At 41.2% G+C, this 18,910-nt stretch overlaps 1 protein-coding gene and 1 long non-coding RNA gene across 3 annotated transcripts; one reads left to right on the top strand and one right to left on the bottom strand.

Annotated features, from left to right (window-relative positions):
* The first annotated feature begins 98 nt into the window (after positions 1-98).
* LOC128410804 (uncharacterized) lies at positions 99-7,769 on the top strand. Its single transcript, XR_008329608.1, has 3 exons — positions 99-379; positions 6,329-6,443; positions 7,665-7,769. It is a non-coding gene; the product is annotated as an uncharacterized LOC128410804 (long non-coding RNA).
* Positions 6,512-18,865, bottom strand: TAF5L (TATA-box binding protein associated factor 5 like). 2 transcript variants are annotated; one of them, XM_053382502.1, is made up of 5 exons: positions 18,575-18,865; positions 16,184-16,328; positions 12,951-13,055; positions 11,342-12,066; positions 6,512-8,466 (listed from the first exon to the last, which is right to left on the bottom strand). In XM_053382502.1, exons 2-5 carry the CDS (start codon positions 16,323-16,325, stop codon positions 7,666-7,668), a joined length of 1,773 nt encoding a protein of 590 aa, XP_053238477.1. In that variant the 5' UTR covers positions 16,326-16,328; positions 18,575-18,865; the 3' UTR covers positions 6,512-7,665. The 2 variants fall into 2 exon arrangements, with proteins under 2 accessions (XP_053238477.1, XP_053238478.1); XM_053382503.1 differs by lacking the exon at positions 18,575-18,865 and adding an exon at positions 17,067-17,174.
* Positions 18,866-18,910: the final 45 nt, after the last annotated feature.

Below are 18,910 nucleotides of genomic sequence, written 5' to 3'. Positions count from 1 at the left end.
AACAACAACACACTATCACTCTGCCAGGTTTTCAGTTAAGGTTCCTAAAACACGCTAAGTGGCTTTCCCCCCCTCCCCCAAAAAGCTTATTGGAACATGTGCAGGGTGCTGCTCTCCCCGGAACTACACTAAACCAGGTTTTGGACTTGTGGCTGCAAGTCTATTTACACTTGGGAGTGAGATAGTCCAGGGAATAAAACTGATCTGCACGGTTGTTGTTTTTTACACAACAGGAGGGTAGGAGGGTTTATTGGTTTCTGATTTTTTTCTTGTTTTTATTATGTATTTTGTATTCCTATCTCTACTTTCCAGTGAACGCGGTAAGCATACATGGGTTGTAAAAGCCAAGGAGTTTCCAGTCACTGTGTACAACTTCCAGGTAAGTCTGTGTCTAAGGTGAGGTTCCTTTTTAGGAATGTCCTGTCATTTTGGCTCAGATCTTCAACTCAGCCATATGGCTCTTGGACCAACCACTACTACTAAGCCTACCCTACTTGGTAGGTTTGTTGTGAAAACACCAAGCAGGTGCATAAGCGGATGATAGATCCATGTACGCTGCCTTGAATTCCTTGCAGAAAAGGCGAGATATAAATGTGGTAAATAAAATTATCTCTATTTGGTACAGTGGTACCTCGGTTCTCAGTTTCGGAAGACCGTTCGAGTTCCAAAACGTTCGAGAACTGAAAACTCAATGCGGAAGCCTCAATTCAATTGAGAAAATTGAAAAACATGCAGCGGAAGCTGTTCAACTTCCAAGGCAAGTTCAGAAACAGAAGCATTTATTTCTGGGTTTTCGGCGTTTGGTTGGGTTACGAAACATTTGTCAACAGAGACGTTCAAGAACTGAGGTACCACTGTATGTAACTTGTTCAGTGTTCTGATGCCTGCAACCTAAGAACTGGCTGATAAATTCAGATCAATACAGAAGATTCATAGAATTGTAAAGTTGCAAGGGACCCTGAGGGCCTTGTAGTCCAACACCCTGGAATGAAGGAATCTCAGCTAAAGCATCCACAGCAGATGCCCATCCAACCCCTACTTAAACACCTCCAAGGAAGGAGAGTATCACCACCTGGGGGAGTTGGTTCCACTGTCGAACAGCTCTTACAGTCAGAAAATTCTTCCTGATGTTTAGTCAGCATCTCCTTTCTTGTAACCTGCATCCATTGGTTCAGGTCCTAAACACTAGAGCAGGAGAAAACAAGCTTGCTACATCTTCCATGAGACAGCCCTTTAGATATTTGAAGATGGCTATCATATCTCCTCTCAGTCTTTTCTTATCCAGGCCCTTATTCAGTTCTTCCTCAGTTCAGTACTTAAGGCTGGCGAGTCACAGAAATTTAATTGCCATTTTGACAGTCCATTTTTATCCATGTTTATTGGGAAGCAAGGTATGCAGAGGATTGCATCCCTCAGAGTACAAGAGCCTCCTGTCAAAAGTATGAAATGGGCATCTGGGCCTACTTCTGAACCTAAAGCCTTGGGCAGGTTTCACCAACCTGGTCCCCTCCAGATGTTTTGGACTACAGTACAACTCCTCCGTTCCAGCCAGCCCCTAGGCAATTTAAAAGATGGAAATCAATTAAAGAGAAGCATACAGCAGGCTCAAGTTAACCTTCATGCCCTGCTTTTGTGAACTTTTCAGAAACATCTGTCTAGTTACTGTTAGAAACAGGATGCTAACTAAATGGCCGCTCTGTTCGAGACAGCTGGGCTGTCATATTTTGAAGATTTTATACAGCCTCTGTTTTAGGCTAGCCCCTCCTTTATAAAATTCCCGGTCTTCTCTGATCTCTACCAGCAAGTTCCCAGAACGAACATTCTAAGGCTATGTCTTGGAGCTATTAGGATAAGAAAGGATTTCCAGTGTATAAACTGGGTTCATTGTAGAGAAGACAATAATTAAATTTCAAAGACAAATAGAGAACCACAGAGCCTAACTTTATATAAAAATTAAAAAATGATTGCATTCCTTGCATGCACCATTATTTATTTCTGATAAATACTAGTGTTAAGCAGCATTGTCCATTTTTTTGTGTGGGGAGGCAGAAGGCATGATTATTTCAAAACACCGCAGCAAAGGTGCACTTCTAATCCTGCCTGTTTTCTTTGAATTTTATATATGTTCCTCTGTATGCCTGCACCACTCTCATTCCATGCATGGAAAATTCATTCAACTAGAATCAGGAAACAGAAATGCTCTTAGAGCCTTTACCCCTTGTTAGTGCATTTTTGTGTGTACTTCCCCCTTTGGAAGAGTAAGATGCAGCCAACTGATAATTCAAATAAAGAAATCACAACCCTCTTGAAGCTGGAAATGGGAGGTCTTAATTCAAAGCATCTGGACAGGAAGGGACAAACCAAAAATCTGGCACATTTCCCTTTTCTTTCTGAAATATTGCCAATATCATAGTAATAAAGAGTAAGGCCTGTGGAAGAAAGCACTAGATTAAGCTCCACTGATTAAAAATCCCCCGCCAGTCTATTATAATTGAGATATATATTTGAATACAATTCTAGCAGCTTTTCCCTTCTATGGTTTTAAGGATGATATTTTCTGGACTCTATAAATTATTTCAATATGCTGTTTGTCTTCTGAGCATATATAGAGTTTTACTCCAAGGAGAACAGGTCTTTCAAAACAGAGGTCCTGCTGACATGCTCCTTTGTGAAGAGAATCATGTAGCAACAACCAGTGCCTTTTCCCCTAAAAAATGTTTAGGGGTACTCTCATTTTGACTCAAGAAAACCACCATTTTATAGTTCAGATCAGGAAACATAAATACAGTAAATGGACAAAAGTACAAAGATTCACAAAATGTTTAGGGGTATGCGTATCCCTGCATTTCCCCAGAAAAAAGCACTGGCAACAACCCATTTATGAAGCCCATCAGGGGGCTACTCAGTTGTGTCCATCATTTTTTTAAAGGGGTTTTAAAAAACACGTTATCCTGATAATTTGCTTTGCTGCATCAGCATTTATATGTGCCAACAAATCACTGTCATAATCTTCCATCTTAAGAGTAGTGCCAAATTATGTTTGGACATAAGACATGTTCAAGCATGATGCCCCCATGCCAATAATAGCCAATGTGGGTACAAATGAAGGAACTAGAGGTGTGCATGTCACAATATGCTTGGGGTCACCCGTGACAGAGTCTTGCATCCAAAGCAAACAAAGCAGGTATCTTCAACCTTTACGGATCCACGACCCACTTTAAACCCATATATTTGTACAGTGGTAGGGCTCCAGTTGCAACCCACCTTAGGTCAAGCTGCAACCCACTAATGTGTTCTGACCCACCAGATGAAGACCAGTGTCACAGAGGACATTCTCCTGAAGGTGAATGTATGCTTTGGGAAGCCAGGAAGATTGTTGTTATGGCCTGGCTTGGCTTTCGTATTATCAGTGGTAACAGCACATACTGTCATTCTGAAAGCACAGTTGCATAACTCGGTACGCAACATGCATAATAAATCAAGCCCTATAAAAGCACATTTGCAATTAACAGCTTGACTTTCTGTTTTGGGGTGTGTGTTGCACCTTCTAATCAGGAAAACTAGATGGCAAAGACTTGGCAGTGGCTGTAAAATTATAGTTGGTTAACAACCCTACTTTCAATCTACTGTAAGGACACCAACACCTCCCCCCACCCATATTGCAACTAAAAATTATAGTGTGTTTTTAAAAAAATATAAACTCTACAATATATTAAAACAGATTATGCAAAGATGCATGACTTACATAGTATTGAATGGAGTTTGGTCCCAAGGCTTGGTTGTTGTAAATTGGTACGAAGGTAGTAAAATTGTGCAACTGTCAACCTATGCCACCTATAACAGCAGATTTTGCAAGGCGTTAACTTGTGTATGTATAAAGCATAGTACATTATACAGATTTAAGAACAGTTATAAAGCCCCTTAGCTTAGAATTGCTTTCTTCTTTTGCTTGAAAGTCTTAGGTAGACCACAAACTGTTCAGTACCTGAAAATGCCAGGTTTTTTCTAATGGATCAACCAATACATAATTTTTTACATGTGATAACTAAAAGGGAAAGGAAATCAATTTCCCACCTACAAAGCCTGTTGAAAAATGCTTACCTTGCTCCACAAATCTTCGCATACAACCAAGGGATATGCATGTAGAACTCTATGTAAAACAGGCGATCAGCATGATGGGAAATCATAATTGGCATACAGACTTGTCTTAAACATTTCTTATCAGTATAAATATGTTCACCCTCAACTACTGAGGAGTTTCTGTACCTGGAGGGCTATTAGTTTGTGAGTAAGCTGACAGCCATTCCTACTATGTGTGGCTTCTATCCAAAAACATTTTTTTAATTGCAGCTGAAGAGTAGTCTGGTGGGACAGACCCTGGCAGAGATTATTTATGCATTTAATGACACCATCACACAGGAGTTCCGTAATAGTACAGTTTTAGAGCTTGGCTCAGTACAAGCAATGTGACATCCAATACAATGGCAGCCATTTTATGTGCCTTTTAAAAAAACAGCATTAGCAACCCAGCTGCAACGGGGTCAAATTAGGCCCTAAATAGTTTGAGAATGTTTTCTCCAAGAATCAGAACATGAAGCTCAATATCCAAAAAAGGTATATCTTGAATGTGTTAACATATAATATTTGTGTGTGAGAGAGGTGGGTGGGGAAGAAAATACCATATTTTTCCGTGTATAAGGTGCCCCCATGTATAAGACGACCCCTATTTTTTGAGCCCAAAATTAAGAAATAAATATTTTAAACATTCTGTGTATAAAACGACCCCCAATTTTAAACTTCAAGAAGACTGACTACCCGTAGAGACAATACCCCTGTGACTCAGGACAAATAGAAACGGTAGAGCAGGCATAGGCAACCTCGGTCCTCCAGATGTTTTGGGACTACAACTCCCATGACCCCTAGTTAGCAGGACCAGTGGTCAAGGATGATGGGAATTGTAGTCTCAAACCATCTGGAGGGCCAAGTTTGCGTATGCCTGCAGTAGAGCATGTCCTCCAGTGCCTGCACTACAGAGACATTCGTAAGTACCCAGGGCACACAGGGCAATTCTATACCTCCCTGCTGCTCTCAGATACCAATCTTGCTACAACATACGATGTTGCACAGCAGCGCTCAAAATTTGTCGGGGGATGACCTGTGCCACAAACCAGATTTAATGAACATATCAGAGTGCTCTGTAGATTGTCTTTTATATATCAACCTTTTATGCTCCTCCACACCCACCCAATGCTCCTATCCCTTCTTTTAGACTCTTTTAAATTCTTATAGATTTTTATATTTACCTTGTTTTAATGCCTTTTAGCTTTCCAAAACGCTTTTCAGATTTTAAATGACTGTATTCCACCCTTTTATGCTGATCTATGACCGTAATAAAGAGTTGTATTGTACTGAAAATATTTTAACATAATTTGGAAATGTCGCAAACGGTAGTCTAACTTTCCAGAGCAGATTTACAGGGTGTTGTAGGGATCCGATGAGGGAGGGCATTGCTGAAGATGGCCTCCCTCCCGTTTCTGTGGACAGAAGCCTGCTGTTAGAGGAGCAGCAGTTGGATACTACCCAGTAACTTCTGCCTGATCCTTTCTATTAGAAGTTAGAAATAATGTGATGCAATTTATATTGTTGTTTCTTTTCTTAAAGCTAGCAACCAAAGAAATTATTTTTAAAACGTTAGTAGCGGCTTGCAAGATTTGAACCAGCTTGCTTCTCAGTGCCAAACAGGAAAGCAAACACCAACATACTGCTAACCAACCTTACTGTTAAGAGCTGGGTGATCTGCTATGGTTGAGACACGGGTAATTTTTATCCCTGCTATGGCACTCTGACCTCCCCATTCCATGTGCCACGAAAAGGAAGACTGCTCCCCTAACCAAGTGGGGTGGGTATGCCTGGAAATAGAGGGGTCACAGCTTGGATTAGGTCTGTGTGTTTGCACATCACCAAGTTAAAAGGTTGTGTTTTATCAGGTTTCCGCTTCTGCTTTCCCCCCATATTTTAATAGTAAGTATTTTTTTTCTTGTGGTACTGCATTTGTAAATTCTTGTAAACTGCCCCGAGTAGGGCATAGGCATTAGAAAGGTGGTACATAAATGTTTATATAAGAAATTACAATAAATGTAGACCATTTGATCAAAATTCAATTTAGAACAGAAACACTCTAGGCTGAAATTTTAACTCAAGTACCTATTTTTTTGGTGTCCACTGAGAACTTGGTTTTAACATTCTAAGAAAGGGGACTGAAATGTCTGGCTCTAACACATTCATGTGTTAAGAGTACCACTTACCTGCTATTTAAATTATGCTTGAGCCTGTAGACAGACACTGCGTCTGTAAAAACCCAGGGGACTGAGAACATCAGTATCATGCACCTGCAGGAGAGCTCACCTGCCTGGCTCAAGCAGCAGACAGGTGCAACCCACAAGGTAAAAACTTTTTATCTGTTTATGGAAGTCTAAAACCCATTCAGTTCCACGCAGAGATACTAAACCTCTTTAAACTAAATGCTTTAATAGAAAAAAACAAAAATACAAAATCTCTTTCCGGAAAGCAGAAATATTCAGTCTTCTTAGAATGACAAAATTTAAGAGTATGCTTTCTCCAACCCCAGGTTTTGCATGCTCACACACTTGTATGAAAACTTCATGAAACAACTTAATAGTTCAGTAATCAGTGGAAAACATTGGAAGTTGGCAAAGCTGCATCTTCTCACAATTAATAATTTAGTAATACTATTTTTTTCACATCGTCTGCACACCTTTGCCCATATTTATCTGCAGAAAGTATTTTTGGTGAGGTGAAATGTGTCCCTTTCTATTAGGAGTCCAAACATGCTACTATAAAGTCAGCCATATTTTGCTGGTTCTTTTCGGAAGGCAAGCTAGTAGTTATCACCCCAGCCATCTAGTATTCTGCATCACCATCACAGTGCAACCAGATTTGGGGGGGGGAACCCACAAATTTGTGATAAAGAAAGAGCTAAAAACATTATATCTAATGGAAGATACCAAATCCAAACTGCATCTTTTTGCAGCCACTGTCACATTCAAATCATGTTTTTATAATTCAACGATAAAAATAAACATACTATGCCTTTTATGTTAGCAAGCTGGAAACCTGCCTCAATGTTATTTTAAACATTATTTTAATGTTACTTATGTTTGGGAGCAACCCTATAACAAAATACATTTTTCTTTCCAAGATGATGGCAAAGATTCTTGTGCCACAGAAACTTTGGTGGGGAAGTAAGTAGATGGAGCTGAATAGCTAAAAGACAGACATATAAACTCCCGGTAACAGTTAAGCAGGACATGCCCATTAATTGCAACACATTCAAGTCAATGATCTGAGTTGCTTGGACTGAGTTTTGGCTATCCCTTCAGAAAAATATTATGTGTAGTTGGTTCCCACCCACCCCCAATAGCTTCCTGCCCTTGCAATGAAGTTCTCCTGTTGTTCTCCCTTTCCTATCTTTTTTTTTTGCAACAATACAAGACATCTTCAAGTACAGTATTTCCATCATTCTGGACATGTCCACCAATGGGAAAGAAAACATTTTTTTTCACAGTCAATTATATATAATCTTAGTTTATAATAGACTCTGGATTTCAACAACACACCCATTTCTTTTTCTTTTTTTAAAAAAGGTTAATGTTCCTGATTCTCTTGTGCAATTCCAGTCACTAAAAGGAGGTTACAGGCCATGAACTGTACACTCAGTACATTATTTATCTGTCCAGTATATACACCAACCAGTTCACTGGAAGAACCATCGACGGGAGCATTGCAGTAAGTGTTTCGAATATCCCAAACCCGAACAGAATTATCCATTGATGCAGAAGCAATCAAGCTACTGTCCGGACTGAAAGTAAGGCTGGTGATATTATCCGTGTGCCCTCTTAGTTCTTTGTAAAGTGTGCCAGATGCCAGGTCCCACAGCTTTAACCGCTGGTCTTCACCTGCTGAAGCCAAATACTTACCATTTGGAGAAAACGCAAGCGACAACACAGGGCCCCGGTGACCTGTAAACAGGCGCACTGTGTTTCCTTGCTGTGTGCTCCAGAGACGCACTGTTTTATCTGTGGATCCTGTTGCCAAGTAGTTAGAATTGGGGTGAAACTTAATGCAGTCCACGTCTGCCAAATGGCCTGCATATATCCTCAGTGGGTACGTCCGATCAAATGACCAGAGTCTTCCTGTGCGGTCATGGGAGCCGCTGGCAAAGTACAAGCTACAAGGGCTAATGTCCAGATCCCACACAGGATAGGCGTGCCCTTGGTACAACACAGTGTTTGTGAAACATCCAAGGTCCCAGTATCGGATGGATGTGTCTTCGGAACACGACAGCAGTCCTGAACTGTCCGACAGAAACCTTGTGCTATACACCGGTCCGCAGTGCCCTCTTAGTATCTTCATTTCTGTTCCCACGTTATTATCGTCATCTTCACCCTGCAAGGAGGAATAAAGTAGTCAAGTCTGTCCATCTGTCCAGAGGACATATCGGTGAACATTTGAGATCTACGCTCAAGAGTAGCAATACGAACATACAAGTCAACAGAGGGAAAATTTCTGGGACCCCCAGGGCTTCACCAGCTTTAAGGGCAGCAGCAAACTATAGAACAGGAAACAAATTGGAATTGCAATATTTAGATGTTTAGGACTACCTATTTACCCAAGACGGTAAATGTTCTATTGCAAGTAATGAAGGGCAAACTTATTGCAAGATGGTATAGACGGCAAAAGATACCAGTTAAAATTAACAGCAGTGCAAATTAGTGCCACTAAAATTGGTGGATTGCCACTGTGAACCATTGGCTGCTGGTCCCTGCCAACTCTGCCACGACCCACCCATCATCTTAGTAGTTGCTTTTATAACAAAACTAACTAAAAGTGGCAAATTTTCTGGAACTGCTCTACACTGTTCCCAGTCTGCAGAAAAGAAGGAACAGGAACAGATAAGACCTAATTAATATTTTAATGGACAATGGAAGGCTTGCAGTCCTGTTTATTATACAAGCAGCCTAGGATCTGAAACCTCCCTTTAGGTATTAATGGGGTCCCAACCCCGTGAACAACTGCAGAAGCACCTAAAATCAGAGGTTATAGTAGTTTTACCACCAGCGCTGTTGCTCTAAAAATGTTTTTAAAACTTTTCTAAGAGACATCTCCGATTGCTGCAGCCTTCTTACTCCATCCACAAAAGCTGCAGCTGATATTCACTGAGAACTGTGTACAAAAAGCAGTAAGCAACTAATATTCTGCTTCTGGATTAGATTAGCAGCTGGATGAATAGGCATTAAATTACATTCAGAATGGCAATAGTCCCGTATCTTTGCCTGTAGATTCAGGCTGGAAATACTATGGCAGAAAAATGTTATTTACTTAATGTTTCTGAAGTTTCATCTTTTCAGAATAAGATTTGTAAGTAGTGCAAGCACCAGCTAACCAAAGCTTTGCAGCAGTCAGGGTGAAATAAAATATCCCTTTACTTTCAGTGATTTTTCAAAACAGTAGATGCTGTACAACTGGTAGAAAAACTACATATCACCGAACATTGAGTGTAACTGTCTTCTATAGTTACTGTGGCTCAGTTATTTTCTTAGCTTCAGAGTTAATGGTTTAAATTTATAATACTATTGTTAGTTATTTTATAGTGCTGTATCATTTAAAAATTAGAAAGGTGCAAGATGATAAATCTGTTAAAAATGGTAAAGTCTTGTCTTGACTGCAGGCACTGCATTCTAATTATAATTTTAGAAATGTACTCCTTACTGATCAAAAGGAAAATGTCTCTCCCTCTCTCTCACACACACAATCCCTAATCAAACTAGGTTGCAAAAACAACTTTTTGAGTGCAAACAACTGTGCAGAAACGCATCACAGCAACCCGGAAGTGGCCAGAAAAGAGGATGGAGTGGGGTGTAGCGGACTTATGTGTGCTCCGCTATTGCACATGATGACTTGGAATACAATCCCTGTGCTAATTGGGGGTTGCCTGTACTGTACTACAGAATATGAACACGTTGTTATACCAACTGGAAGCCCAGTAGCATATAATATTTGGGAGGGTTTCTCAGGGGCCACAGAATCGTATAGATTTTTGGCTCCAGCAGTGGACTGGGGGACCTACTCTTGGAGAGAGAATTCTAACTGAATAAGCCTCCTACCTCTGCTTGCAGTAAGCGCCCCCCGTTTTTTATGTTGAAACTGCGCACAGACATGCTGGTAGAAGATGTGAACCTATAGCCACCCAGAGCGGATGAGGAAACCCAGTCAGATGGGTGGGGTATAAATAATATATTATTATTATTGTTATTATTATTATTATTATTATTATTGGATCCAAAGCCCTTCTATTCTGCTAACATGTTCCAAGAAGGGAGGAAAATTGGGGGTTGTACCCAAAGCTAATCTTCCTCAGAGTAGAACCACTGAAATTAATGGACACTGCCAACATAGGTCTATTAACTGCAATGCATCTACAGTGAGTAGAATTTACTTGCCCTTTGTCCAAACTACAGCTGTCCCACACTTTCTCCTTCCATAAATTTGGAGACTCCTATGCTTTGAAAATCCAAATGCTACATCAATTGCACAGCGAATCTCTGGCTTTAGGGAGGAGAAACTGTAGGACAGCAGCAGTTGGAGAAAACGGCAATTAAAGCATACACAAGGGGTTCACAATCTGCATTAAGCCAAGGTATCGAGTGAGCCACAGTTCACATTCCTCTGCCTGGGAGCAATGGGAGAGAACTGTTTTTTAAAAACAACAACAACAAATGGCTATAGAAAGCCAAAGGTAAAAAGCCGGGCCGCTCCACCTTTTGACCTGCTGGCAGGAAACAGAAAAATGTGGTTTATCCCTGCCCTATCACTTACAGCATCCATTAGCTATCCTTAGAGGCTTATATGCACTTACATACAGTTTTCTCCTTGCCTCATGAAGTTTGAACCCCATGATTACACACCTTGGAAATCAGGGTGCATTAATGTACGCGCATTAAGGATGAAGCAGCTGTCCATAAGAAGGCCCTGGAAATTCCTAGCAAAGATGTAAATACATGTTCATTCTAATGGTAAGAAGCAACGAAGGGCTGATCTGTTACATTGCAATCAGCACAACAAAGAATAGCAACTAACCCTTGCCTGAATCTTTACCCAGCAAAAGTTGTTGCTCCTTATCACTTTCACCTAGCAGTTACAGCTGATGGGCAGAAGGAGGTGGTGTGTTTTTTTTCCTGGCTGGAGGCTACAGCAAAAATCATTGCAATAAGAACATAAACCAACTCCACCCAAATGTATACTGATAGCAAGATACTCTGACCTCCTCATCCAAGATATCACAAGCCAGGTGGATGCGGGAGACGTCTACCAGATGGGGCTCAGATTTCAGCTTCTTGGACCGCAAGCTCCACAGCTTTACACAGGAATTGTCAAAGCCAGCTGCAAGCAGCTTGCTATCTGGAGAGATCTCTGCAGTGTTCAGCAACTGTTCAGTGTTATAGAACGCATAGAAACAGATGGTGGTGAGCGAGGGCGGTCCATCTTTGACTCTTTTAATGCTATCCTGCAGGATGTCCAAGGCGGCCTCGTTTTGCAGGATGGAAGCAGGCATGTCGGTGGGCTCCAGGCCATTGCTCTCACTGCGTGAAGAGCCACCACTACCATACAGCTGGTAGTCCATCCTCTTGGCTGGCTGCACATCTAAGTGAATGTGCAAGGAGAGGACTTTGCAAAGAGCATTGTTATCGTCACTCTGGAGGTAGCGAAGGAGGAAGTTGTAGCTGTCTTCTTGAAGGCGGATGACGTATTTGTTGTCTAGAAATGCCCGGAGCTGGAAGTTGGATAGGATGTCTTGCATGGTTAGTGTGGTCTGTAGCTGCTCAATGATCTCTTTTTGGCTGGCATTCTGCAAGAACATCCCATGAAAGCGACTATAGAAGCTGTCCACTGTGCTCTTTAGGCCATTTTGGACCATGTTAAGATGGAGGTAGACAAAGAGGGGATACAGAAGAGGCATCACTTCATGGCTGTGCTGGGAATCTGAATCTAAACATACACACATAAAGAGAGAGAGAGAGAGGGTTCACTTTCTCAGCAGATATTTTTATGAAAGCAAGATAAAACATATTCTAAAGGCACTTGTGGCTTCTCTTTCTGTGTTTTAAAAATGCACATTGCATGCCATTCAGTGCAATTTTCACCTCATCAAAGGATATCCAGCTGCTCTGAAAGTCCTAAAAGTCCGCATTTGTTTTGCTAAGCCACACTTCATTTTTAATTAGGCATGGGGCTCTCCATCAAAGAAGAGCTTTAGAATGCAACTAGCCCATTTCTGTTAATGCATCATTTAGGAACACACACATTTAGGGACATGGTGTTGACCTGGGAGTGGAGGAAAACACAGTTTGATGTATCACAGTATTTTAATATTCTTTTGGAAGCCACCCAGGGTGGCTGGAGAAGCCCAGCCAGATGGGCGGGGTATAAATAATAATTTATTATTATTATTATTATTATTATTATTATTAATCAGCAGTTTGGGAAGTATCATAAAATGCTATGCTTTCTCTTCTTCTTTTTTGTATTGGCTTGCTTGTTTTCTGCTTTTTGGCCAAATTGAATCCCAATGGTAATTTCAAGAGTACGTCTGAATATATTATTCCATGGCATATGTAAAACTACCATACCCCATTCGGCCACCTTCCTGGAGCCATTTTCCAACTCTGTTCAGGAATAACCATCAGGGCCAGCATAGCCCATTCATGAGAGTGAACTTCAGGCACTATATGTACAAAATGGGAGCCTCTCTCCCTTTGTTACATGCACCAAGGATGCAGAATTTGTAGCTTCACAAAGGATGACGCAAAAGCCATTTGAAAAGACCCAGTGAGGGTCAGGGGAGATATGGCACATATGTTTATGAAACTCACCTGTAAGAAAGTTGCGTAATCGCCCAAACTGTACTTCATATTGTTGTGGCTCTGCTAGGCAGGGTGCAGCAGAGATAATGTTGGCACTACCTGATTCAGACTGAACTAAGGGAACAAACGAAGGTTTTAAAAATAGTTTCTATAAAGCACTGGAAGCTGCAATACAACACACCAATTGTTCTTACATTGAAACACACAATTGACAGATAAGTTTTTAAAAAGTGCCAAATCACCTACATCATTAGAGCAAACAAAATGTTTGTGCTAAATGACCAAAAGTAATCCTACACTTGCTGCACATATATTAACTTTTACATTCAAGACAAGATTTGTGAAGTCACTGAAGCAGTCTAGTACTGCTTGCCTCCTTCCCTCCCATAGACATCTTGTTGGCCAGTGCGAGAACAGAATGCTGGACTAGATGGGTTATTGGTTTTATCCAGCAGGATTTTATTATGTTAAGTATTATTCCTCCATCAGTGAATGATGGAGATGAACCACTTGTTCATCTCAATTCAAGAAGCAATAGGGCTACAGCTGCTCAAATATTTTATGCTTGTGACAAAGGCATTTCTAGACAAATATCTTCCCTTTTAAATCACACACGGGAAATGGGGATACAAGTGAATATGTTGCCATTCTACTTGCATTTTGCTGTGACAGGAGTGAATTCATTACCTGTAGGTGAAATCACAAACCAATGCCACAGAGATTTTGTATCACCTGACATCACTTCAAAAAACACTTTATTTCAGACTTTGTTCACTTGTAAGTCCAGCGAAGAGAAAGTTTTTGATTATGGAGAAATCAAACATACAAAGCCACTGACTGGCATGAATCAGACCTTCCTACTCTTAAAAAAATAAATAAATCCAGCACAGAATACTTCTCATAATTGTGATGTTTTCCCCACACTTGCACCTTTTTCCAGTGTATTCAAGTTCTCAGCAATCGTAGATCAGCACCACCGCAAGTCACTTAAGCTTTAGAGGTCTGGAGTGGTTATTGATTTCACTGTTAAGTCATAAGCATTCTTGGGTTCTAAATGATTCTGAAGCGAACTTTTGAGGCAAAGCTACTTAAAAGCTGGCAAGAATGGAAAAGACTCAAAGCGTATTACCAGTGAGCCTGCTACCAGTAACTTGGCACTACATTTTAGAATCTGAGAATTTTATTCATTAAATCAGTTAGTATTTTACAATTCACATCAATATAGCCAACATTTTGCATGGCCTGACAGAATTTACCTTGTAAGTAAAATAATAAATGAGATTTAAAAGACTGTCTTAGTTTTAAAAACTCATTCTTTCATGAGTTAAAAGAGAGAGACAGCCCCTCCTCCTAGAGGTAAATACAGTGGTACCTCTAGATGGTGTGCGTATCTTTCAGGATGCGAACGCAGCAAACCCGGAAGTATTTTTCCGGGTTTCACCATATGCGCATGCGCAGAAGCGGCACCCCCGGTTGCGAATTCCTCTGGATGCGACCGGACCTCCGGAACGGATCCCATTCGCAACTGGAGGTACCACTGTATTCAGTAATTCGCTAGAAACAAGGTAATAAGTAACTTTGTCCATGTAATCAGAATTATCCAACTGTCTATGTACTTCTTTTTTAGCTGAAGTTAGGTCTTTTGCTTCTATATCACCCACATTCCTTTTTCATCTATCCCTTTAATTTCCCTCATGAATACAAAAATTCAGTGGAGGACAACATGGGGCCTTCCACATGCTACTGAACTACAACCCCCATGATCCCTGATGTTGGGACATATTGGCTAGGGCTGATGGGAGCTGGAATCCCATTTGGAGGGTCACAGGCTCCTCACCCCTGCATTAATGCTTCTGTATTTGTTACAGTTTTGGCCTAAGACCTGGAAAACAAATGCAAATAAAGTGCATCAAAAGCTGGTTCTGGAACTTAACCATAGAACATGATTTGGTGCAAGAAGGTAGCATTCATATAGCTCCCACTCTTTGCCACAATTCTGTAATATTTAGGTGAATATAGGCCTATTAATGAAGCAATCTTTGTGTGTGTGTTAAACAAGAAACAATTGTCCTTATTTGACCCTCTGATTTGTATCAAATCCTCAAATTGCTTCAAGAAAAACAGTGTCCAGATTTACAGTTTTTGCGATTTATTTCTCTAGATGTAAATGGATTTTCTGGATGAACACATATGCTAATAGTGATTCCAAAGGCACATGCCCAAGCCTCATGTGATGTAGAGGCAGCTGGTTGGGCATTTCTTTCATGGAAACATAATACACAGTTCAGCATCCCAAGGAGGAAGCAGTATGAGAACCTACTTCTATAGAATGTCAGAATCCTGAATTACCAGACCAACAGTGCAATCATATGCTGGTCTGCTCAGAAGTTCTATGGAACATGGTTATAGAATTGCAGCCTTAGCGCTTTAATGCTACATTCTGTGTGGGCAATTGTGCTTTGAGGTATTAGGTACTTCTAAAGTTATTTGTATTAAATATAAATTCTAAACAGTTCAGTTATGTCTCTGTGGGTCTCCCCTGAATTGATTAACTTTAACTGGGCTTTCAATTAGTCGAAAAAAACCGCTAAAAATAACACATTGCTCTGATGCTTATTGTAAAACATCTAGAACCACAAAAAAGTGTCAGGGCTGTAGAGTTCTATATATAAAAGTTGAATTCATTATTTAGCAGTTATAGTTCTCGTCTTGGCAGAGATGAGCTAGAGAATGTCTAAGCCATTTAGCTTCATCTCAGTGAAAAGGCTGTTCTCCTTAAAAACACCAAATTTACTTATTTTAACATAATTTGTCTGTTAAAAACATTTCCCAAACATATTTGGCAGCCAAATCATTTCAAAATATTTGGAAATGGCAGCATTCCTGCTGTACATTTCATTTTGATTTGTCTTATTTGGTAAATTGCCAGATCACCTCCTTGCTTGCTTATTTATTTGCTTCCCAGCCTTTGGACACAAGTGGGTGTTACAGTATCATGAAGCCATTCATGCTTCAGTCTGTCCCCAATTGATTGCTTAGAAGTTTCACTCTTTAGTAACTAGAGATTTGCACTTTACTATAAACCAGAAGTAGCCAGCAGGGTGTCTTACCAATGTTGTTGGACTACAGCCCTGCCAGCAAGGACAACTTTTAAGGATGATAGGTTTGTAATCCAATAATATCTGGAGGGCACCATGTTGGCGACACCTGCAATAAACTCATTAAGAAACTTTAGTAGGTACCTGTTAGATTAGCTGCCATTTCTTCTGCAGTCTGGCATAAGCGAAGCCCTTGTTTCAGAGGACCTTCCGAGTCTACATACTGCCTGCGTTTGAGGTAGCAGGAAGCTGCCATCTGAATCTGTTCTGTGCGTACACGTTTCATGACCTCCAAAAGAAAAGGAAGCACATTTCTTAAAACATGATTGTTGAATGAGAAACCTGTGGGAAACTGACACTCATTACACATTCCAAAAGCTGATACAGTAGAAAATGAACACCTTACTTATTCAATGAAATATCAGCTTATCACACAGATCATAAAGCATCAAAGCACAGAAGTTTGCAAGGACTGAGGTTCTTTTAGGATTGCAGAGGTTTAGGTGAAAATGGTGCATATTTCATTAGTGACAACTTCAGGGTTCTAATGGCTGCTGTTCTCCTTCACTTGTTCTATTTTTATTCCCAAGCACAACAGCAGTGTTTTTAAATATTTTACACTTAAGCCCACTGGAGAGGCACTACGCCATCCTGCATAGAACCCTATGAGTGATTAGTGTACTGCAGTTAATAATCAAATGTGATTTTATAAAATTCTACTCTTAACTCTTAATACTATTTTCTCTGTCAAACATATGAAAAATCAAAAATTAGTTTCAGTTTTGTTTCACTTTTACTAGTTAGCTGTCAAAGGTCAGCTTGCTTAAAGGTTTCTATTTCCAGATCATTATTTTATTTGACACTCTGCCCCACCTTTATACCTAATAGTGCATAACAGCAGTCATTCCTGTTGAATGGAATATTAGTGTAGAACCTTAACTTTTGCCTCAAGCATGGTAGAAAGGCACAGAGTAAAAGTCAAAAAAGTGTGTAAGTGAAATAGAAAAGCATTCTGGGTGTTTGTAACCTGCTAAAATCTCTGCTCACTCACAGTGATTTATTACATGCATATCTTGCATTTTCTTTAGGAAGATCAAGGCAGCATCCCATCGAAGCACAACAGACCTAAACCTGCCTAATTTCAGAAAGGTATCTGAATTACATATGTCCATTTGGACCATGGTTCTAATATAAAAGAGGAAAACACAGAAATGCTAAGGGTTTGTTAGCCCCGTTGGGAGCAAATCTGATTTCAAGTAATAGCTCGCAAAATATTGTTGAACAAAGCTGAAGTTCCAGTGAAATAACTTACAGTAGAACTCGTCTTTTTTTCTTTTCTTTTTTTACTACTACTAGTTGTATTTTAAAAGCATCACCATTATGAGGTTCCTTGAAGCTTTTTATGCAAAATCAATTAAGGTAGTAGCATCTGCAGAGTTCTGATGTTCACTTTGGTTCCACACAAACGATTAACTACTCTACAAACTGTATTACTTATGGGGGGACAGGGGAGAAGAAACCCCATGATAGGTATAATTATGCCTTCAACACTCCCCTACAAAGGCAAAAGAGATTTTAGGCTGAATTTGCAATAATTAAGAAAATACAGTCTGTTCCCTTTGAGGATTTGAAAAATACATGCAATTTTGGAAATGTAAAACAAAAATCTTTGTCCACCAAAGTGTGTATATGCAACCAAGTGAGTTATAATTCTCCAATTACTACCAGAGACAAGTCAGCAATGACTGACATTCTCCTTCAGAGATATGGTATAATACCAGCTGTATTTTTAAAAGGATGTTTCAATTGTGCACTTTCAAAGGTGGCACAACATTTGCTCATACAGTATACCATAGTTGCTATAACCACTGCCGATAATTGCTGTAGCACATAGCTATTTCATTTGTAAACTCTGCATGGAAAGGATGGATATATCTTGCTTATCCAGCCTGGTGAAAGATTCTGGAGAACTTGAAAGCTTGTAACATTTGGGATTTCTTTTTCTTTTTTTAAATTCTCATGGACCAAACTACCTTGTGTATTAGCCTGTATACCACTGATATCCAATCGATGCCACAACGGTGAAGCAAACTAAAACTATTCAGAGTAACTCAATGCAGGACGCCTCACTCTAAAACGGACCCACGCGTTTCAAGAACTCGAAGTCCCCTTTTGCTCCAAACTTTAACCCATCCAAGCTGCATTCGGCCCCAACCCCGCTCTTCCCATTTCTGCCGGGGGGGGAGAAGGGAGGCGAATTGGAAGCTGAGGAGGAAGGATGCACCGAGGCAGATGGAGCCTAAGGTCTTCCTGCCGGCAGCTGTATGGGAAAGGCAGAAGCGGCGTGGGGATGGGGGGGGGGTGGAGAGGGAAGGAAGAGGAGAGAAGACGACGGCGACGCCTCCACCCAGGGAGGGCCCTTCCGCGCGCCACACTTGGCGTAGCCCGTCCTGCCGCTCCACCCGCCGCCGTTTGTTGCTGCATGCCGGGGAAGTGGGGCCGGTCGCGGGGGGGGGGGTTGAAAGAAGCACTCACTGAAGCATCGCAGGCAGAGGAAGAGAGAGAGAGGCGCTGCGTATGCGCGCGCGCGCGTGCCTGTGCGTTTGAGCGACTCCCAGTGCAGGCACGAGACGGAATTCCTGGGCTCGCGCCGTCAGTCACTTGCTCCCAGTGGCGCGAGACGCCGCCGCCGCCGCCGCTCGTGCGGACCCCGGCGCGCGCGCCTGCAGCACCTCCTCGCTGCTGGGTCTTCCGCCAAGGAGGCTGCCTTGGGCGTCCCGGGCCGCTAGCGCTGGGGTTGCTCCTGTTATTGCCGCCGCTGCTCCTGCTGCTGCCGCCGCGGCTCGAAGGAGCCGCTCCATGACTGACGGC

Source organism: Podarcis raffonei, chromosome 3 (genome assembly GCF_027172205.1).
Source record: "Podarcis raffonei isolate rPodRaf1 chromosome 3, rPodRaf1.pri, whole genome shotgun sequence".
Lineage (NCBI taxonomy): Eukaryota > Metazoa > Chordata > Lepidosauria > Squamata > Lacertidae > Podarcis > Podarcis raffonei.
Note: the sequence above shows the minus strand (reverse complement) of the source record. Positions and strands in the feature narration are given on the sequence as shown.